A 6917-nucleotide genomic window follows, 5' to 3' on the forward strand; every position below is an offset into this window, starting at 1 on the left:
AAATGACCGGAAAATATCACTAATACGTTTAAACAGATGAGCTCATTCATCACCGAGTTGCTGCGGACTTTAACGCAGAAAGTGAAGGAAATAATCTCTGTTTTCCCAGTCAGGTTGAGCTTTTGGTGTTTTTCCCCCAGCATTTAGACGTAAATGGATAATTTAGGATGTTTAAAGGTGATTGTTGGTTGGAAACGGCAGCATGACTCCATATTGATGTGGATGTTGTAATATCAGTACCTCTGCTGCTGCCGCTGCTGATCATCCTGGAGCTATTTTTAAGGGCTCAGACTCGGACGGGCGGCAGGGGAAATGTCTGCTCTCTTTACGTCTGTTTTAAGTTTCACGGCCACAAAATGTGGAACAAAACAGAGAAAACTCCAGATGTTACTGTTCAAGTTTCTGCAGATTCTAATCAATGTCTTTTTCATGCATTTATTTAATAATCTGAAACTGTAATAACTGTCAGATGGTGACGTTTTGCGCCACAACACGCCACAAAAACACAACCATAAACTTTTATTCCAGTCCGGCGGGACATGGATCGAGAATCCGGAACCGAGTCCGGGACCGAATCGGATCTCACCGGAGCAGTTCCAGCCGGTCGGCGTCTGGCAGTCGCTGAGGGAGGACGGGAAGGCGCGCAGCTGCTCCACAGGTAAAGTAGCGAGGAAGGAGACGATGGTGATCCGGATCCAGCCTCCAGTTAGAGCCGCGGCCGTAACCCAACACCGGTTCGGCCGAGCCGGAGCGGACGGACCCATCTCTCTCTCTCAGTGGCCCCGACCGCAGCTCGGGCGAGGCGGGGGAACGGCGCGCAGCAGCGGGGCGCCTACAGCCCGACGGCGGAGCATTTTCCGAGCGACACGGTGCGCCCCATGAAGCAGCGGCCCGGAGGAACTGAGCCGATCCGAGGCGGTACAGCAAGAACCAGAACCAGAACCAGAACCAGAACCAGAGCTGGGAACCAGCAGGGAGGATGAGTGGGATGGAAAAAGTTGGCGAGGCAGATTGGAGGAGAGGATGCTGAACTGTGAGGAGGAAGGAGACAGGATGGAGGGATGGAGGAAACAGGTGATTCAGGGATAAAAACAACAAAAAAGAAGTGAAGCGGGGATCCAGCGGGGGGAGGAGGAGGAAGAGGGGAGAGGAGGATGGAGGCGTGTGGTCAAATATCCGCGGTGAGACGCAGCAGCAGCAGCAGCAGCAGCAGCAGCAGCAGCAGCGCTCCTCCGGTGCGTTCAGAGCCGCAGCCACAATGTTTCTGTCCGCCTGGATCTCCGGCAGCTGCCAGTGGTCACGTGGAGAGAGAGAGAGAGAGAGAGAGCGAGGGGGGGAGGGGGGGAGAGAGACAGAGAAGAGAGAGAGCCGGTCCGTCACCAATTAAAATGTCTAAGTTTCAGAGGAGTACAGTGGAACATATGGAGCTACAACAGTGCCAATAAATACAGAAAACTGGGTTTTGCCGGTTCCATCTATTAGTTCTGTTTCTGTTTTCACTTCAGTGACGAGCGGTGATGAGAGTCAGTCATACAAATCCAAAATATAGAAGCCATATTTTAATTTGACTACATCTAACAATATACCAATAAAGATAAAGAATTTAGTAAAGTCACATATTTTAAAAGTATATGTATGTTTTCTTTGGCTGGCCTCTCTTTTCTGATTAAAATCCTGTATGATCTTATCTTTATTTTAAATGACGTCCATAAATGTCTCTGTCATTCTGTTTCTAAAAATCTCTTCTTTTTTCTTGTTTTCAAACAAAATGAGTGGCCTTGAACGGTTTTGTTCTGTCTGTATTTTTTTTCCTCCTTGACTGTTTTTGTCATGTTTTGTGTGGAACGGTGAGGTAGACGCAGTGGACACAGGTAGCAGAGGAAACAATGGTTTAATGAGGAGCAGGAGGCCGCTTAATCAGACGGGACAACATGGAGACTCAACTGAATCCTCACAGTTTTCATTCTTTTCAAAGCGTAGAAGAAGAGCAGCAGTTGCTTGTTGTGTCTATGGGGCTCAGCAGTGCCCCCTATCAGTGGATCACGGTACTTTCTGCCTCATTTTCGCGGCACATTTATGGCCAATTAGAAAGGCTAAATATATAAATATATGTTCCACACAGACTGTGGAACATCAACACATAAAATGTGTAATTAAACAAGTATAATGGTGATATGCCTGCTTCATTCAGGTGTGTGACACAGCGCCCCCTCAGGTGAGGCTGAGCACTGCACTGCCTCACCCTGGTCTGTCATGTATTTTAACTGGCGACACATAAATTCAGTGAATTTACCATAAAAATGTTGAAATAACCAATAAGAAAATCAATTTATATAAAACTAAAGAGGATAATTTATTTTATTTCATTACTGTTTGCATCTGTTTGACTTCTCATGACTTTATTTTTACTTCCTGACTGTCACTGGTTCCTTCTTAGTGATTCTAGTTACTTTTATTTCATGTGTCTAGTCACTCTAGTTTTTATCGTGTTTCTTATGTTTAGTTATTTTGTCAAATTGCTCTCCCTCGCCCCCTGTGTCACTTCCTCTCTCTCTCTCTCTCTCACACCTGGAACCCGTTAGCTCATCAGCCCAGGTCTTTGTTCAGCATTCGACCTCCAGGTATTTAAGCACTTCATTCTCGGTTCCTCCTTGCTGGTTTCCTCCCATCTAATCCTGTTACTTCCCTGTTGTCCCTGGTTTTTGTTCTGCTCTGGTTCCCTGTGTTCCCCATGTCCTCCATCATTTCTGTGTCGTTAAACTTTCATCTACAAGCTGCCTCTGCATTTGGGTTCACTGTAAAACTACACATCATGACAACAAGATTCACATGCCTGTTTTTGATGCAAACAGATCTGGAGTTACACATTTCTGATAATTACTGAATATATCTCATTAAATTGAGAAAAGTGTTCACTTCTTACTCTTTCTTGAACAGAAAAGTAATGAAAAGGTGAATATTTGTTTTTGGTTATGCACGTTTTCTCCTGTCCTACTTGTTTTTAAACACCAGTTTGAAATAAATAAATAAACGAAATGCTTCTGGTTTGCAAATTTTCAGACTTCCATGACTTTTTAAAAAAAATAAAGAATGATCTGCAGCCAATCGGATACCTGCTTTGTTTCAGCCAATCGGAAGAGTCGTAACATTATGAGACTAAAGTCGGACAAATGGCAGAATAAAATCAAAAACAGAAAAAAAAAAAATATATATATATATATAAATTATAGTAAAAAGATAAAAGAAAGTAAAATGAATACAAGAATAGAGTCAATATCTGGAGAATAAAGTAAAAAACTATGACTTCAGTTAATTTTCTCAGCCTGGTCCTAAAACAGCAGAAGAGTGAACGGCTACAGACTGAAGGAAATAAAAAGCAAAACCACAGAGAGGAGCTATAAAGGCTCAGTGTGCTGCTGATTTCTGCCACACACACACACACACACACGCACACACACACACACACACACACGGCGTTATTGTCCAGCAGGTTTCGCTCTGAAGCAACACGGAGCCTCTGTCTCTCTACCTCTCCAGAAATAACTCCAGCAGGCTGCGGCGTTGTTTCCGGGACGCATCGTGGAATCAGCCATTGTTCTTGTGGATCTGGACGAATCCCACATCTGAAGGAGGTCAAGAGGTCAAGTGTTCGATTTGCCCCCGTTGGAGCAAATCAGTTGGGAAAGGAACTTGACCTCATGATGTTCTGGGCTGCAAATGTTTGGAAACAAATAATCTTTTGTTGCTCGTTGATTACGGATTACTTCATGGTTTCTCCTCGCAGCTTTTCAGACAAACACCAGCAGTTCTTCCACTCTTCATCTCCAATTGTTGAAATAAAAGCTAAAACATCCTTAACTCTTCTAGGAATCCGTTTACAAAGCTTAGGTGTAAATCTAAGGTATTTTTCAGAGGCACATTTGTGAGGTCAAACACTGATGTTGGACGAAAACGTCTACGACCGTTTTCAGACCTGATAGTCCAGTGGATTCGGATCAGTTGGGAATCAAAACTGCAACATGTGTTCCTTCTCCAGCTGCTGTGGTTCTCTTCCTGTCAACTCTGAGTCAAACAAACCAAACATTTTGAAAAACCTGTTCCCCTCCTGGCCTGTGGGGGCGCTGCGCCAAGAACCACTGAAGAAGCTTGTACCTCTTGTTGTGTTGAGCTATTTAAATGATTTATTTTATTCTCAAACGATCGAAAATCACAGCAATAACTTGTTTTATTTATTCCTCTTTAAGAGAAAAAACAAGGACTAATTTCAACATTTTATTTTTTCAATGTCACAGTTTTATACTATTTAATTAAAATGCTATATGTTTAGCTCCAAACTAAATATGTAGCTCAGAGCTAAACATTTAGCTAAAATGCAAATTTACATGCTGATAACCGGAAGTGGACTGTCAAAATAAAAGCCAGGTGGCGTCTCTGACTTACTTTAATCGTCGCTCATGTTGCCTCTTCATCACTAGCAGGAGTTTATTTAGAGGCTGCAAGACCATGCTTTTATTTTGACAGCCCACTTCTGGTTATCAGCAAATGGATTAGCATATTAGCTAGTAGCTAGTAGCATGTGTTGCAGGCAAACTAAATATTTACTTCGAAGCTAAATAGTTTGGAACCTAAATATTTAGTCAGAAGCTAAAGTTGGTTTGTTCGGTAAATATTAATAATTTGCAAAATATTTTATTAATTACATTTTTAGTGTTAAACTGTGACATTTATGAATGGATTAATAACATTGTGTAAATATTATTTTGAAATTTAACCACTATCTTTTTGCTTTATAAAAATTATAATTATTGTTCATTTTTGACTGTGTAGCTTCAAAAGCTGAACCTCTTATTAACCAGGCAGAAAAACTCTTTACAGCGTCAATATAGATGCTAATTATTTGATGCTAATGTATTTGGAAAGTGAATAATAAAAATATTTGCCACTGCAGAAATGTGTGGATATTTTGTAGCTTTTTGGACCATCTTGGTACAAAAACAACATTTTCCTTCACGCCTCTGGTCCTTCAGCAGATGGAGTTTTATCACCGCTAACTTAAAGGCTAAAGTTCTTAATTGGAGACCATTTATGAAACTACAGTCAAGTGATTTCCTGAGAGCCTCTGAAACATTAAATTGTGATTTGTATTTTGGTCAGCTGCAGATGAAAATGAAGTTTAATGGTCTGCCATCCTGAAGGTCGCAGGTTTGATTCCTCACTCTGCTTTTTTATTTTTTAAATAATAAGCTGCAGGTAGCGTTTCCTCCCGCTGCATCGCCTGTAAAGGAGCGCTAAGTGTTATATCAATGAGTGAGTATAGTTTGTAGTGTAAAGCGCTCTTTAGAGGTCAAGAACAGGAGGAGAGCACCATGTAAATGAAGTCCATGGTTCCATTTATTTCAGTCCTTTCACCGAAGTGCAGAGTAAGCTGAATAAATATCCACAGAGTGGGTTTAAAGAGTGGCGTGGAAACACGAGGCTAAGCAGCAGAGCGGGAGGAAAGCAGAGCCAGGGTTGCTTTGTTCTGGTGTAATTCTCATTTCAAACCAAGCTTGCTCTCTTTGCTTGCTGCGTTTTTTCTTTGTCCCCTGAATCATTTGGGCAAACTGAACCGCTGCTGCTGCTTTCCACTCAACCCCATATATAATCTGTAAATACAATCAGAGAAGAAGAAAAAACAAAAACGTCACAGTTTCAGTGTGACAAAATGTGTGAAGTGGCTTCAATCAATAGCTGCAGAAGCCACAGAGTCCTTAATTTGTTGTGTTTCTATTTTGAGTAATAAAATAGAAGTAGGAGAAGCTGCCAATCTTTGTTAAATCTGAGCTGTAGCTCATTTTCTATACTTCATGGTGTTACATCTCAGTCGATTTCTTAAAGAGAAAAACAAGATTATGCTTTTTAAGCCCCGACAGAAGAGGGATTGTTTCTCTAACCCTTTCCTCATGGCTTGTTTACAACATTAGTGGATCTCACATTTTTAACCCCGGCTTCCCCCTTTTCTGAGAAAAACTCTTCACTTTGTTCTTATGGCAATATTAGCTTTAAACTGAAAAGTCAGTGATGCTAACCCAAAAGCACTAATCACAAACAATATTAATGCAAAATCATTACACCAACATAGCAATTAGGGGAGGCTAATGCTAAAGCACTAACATTAAACATTAGTTCTAAATCAGTACACTAACATGGTAATTATGGGAAGCTAATGCTAAAGCGCTATACCAGCATGGTATTTAAGAAAAGTTAATATTAAGTGCTAATCATAAACAATAGTTCTGCTAATGCTAATGCTCCTATTAGCTTCCCCTAGATATGGTAACTAGGGGAAGCTAATGCTAAACACTAATAATAAGCATTAGATCTGCTAACACTAAAGCAATAAAACAACATGGACATTAGGTAAAGCTAATGCTAGAGCACTAATAATCAATGTTAGTTCTGCTAATGCTAAAGTGCTATACCAGTATGGTATTTAAGGAAAGCTAATGATAAAATGCTAATCATAAACAATAATTCCACTAATGCTGTTTGGGTTTTGTTCTGGTTCTGTTTGTCTCTGGTCCAAATCCTGGGAGTCGTTCTGGAGAATCTTTTGTTTTGGCGTTTTTGGCTCATCCTAACAGCCGAAGCTTCGTTTACTTTCCCTGCAGGTAAATAATCATAAACAAACCTGCAAATGTTTGATAAAATTAACTTTTCTAGAAAGGCGTGTCTGATCAGTAAATTATTGATGAGAGAGCAAAAACAGAAGTAAAACATATTACTAAAACTTATAAAGAATCAGAATATCTTTTGATTATTTGAAATAAATAAAAATAATAAAAACTATGTTGGCGTAGCGCTTTACAGAGCTGCCAACAAAAACAGAGTCATGCTAACCCAAAAGCATGACGATGTTTTTAACCAACATGACGAGG

General features: G+C 40.7%; 1 protein-coding gene across 1 annotated transcript in view; it reads right to left on the reverse strand.

Moving 5' to 3' along the window:
* The window catches only part of tmeff2a (transmembrane protein with EGF-like and two follistatin-like domains 2a), a 119794-nt gene extending 118493 nt beyond the window's left edge, over positions 1-1301 (reverse strand). Inside the window, exon 1 of the mRNA XM_007552287.2 lies at positions 587-1301. Within this exon, the coding sequence (XP_007552349.1) occupies positions 587-764 (178 nt within the window). The 5' untranslated portion in view covers positions 765-1301. The remainder of the gene's footprint in view (positions 1-586) is intronic.
* Positions 1302-6917: the final 5616 nt, after the last annotated feature.

The sequence above is a fragment of the Poecilia formosa genome, unplaced genomic scaffold (assembly GCF_000485575.1).
Source record: "Poecilia formosa unplaced genomic scaffold, Poecilia_formosa-5.1.2 Scaffold47, whole genome shotgun sequence".
Classification (NCBI taxonomy): domain Eukaryota; kingdom Metazoa; phylum Chordata; class Actinopteri; order Cyprinodontiformes; family Poeciliidae; genus Poecilia; species Poecilia formosa.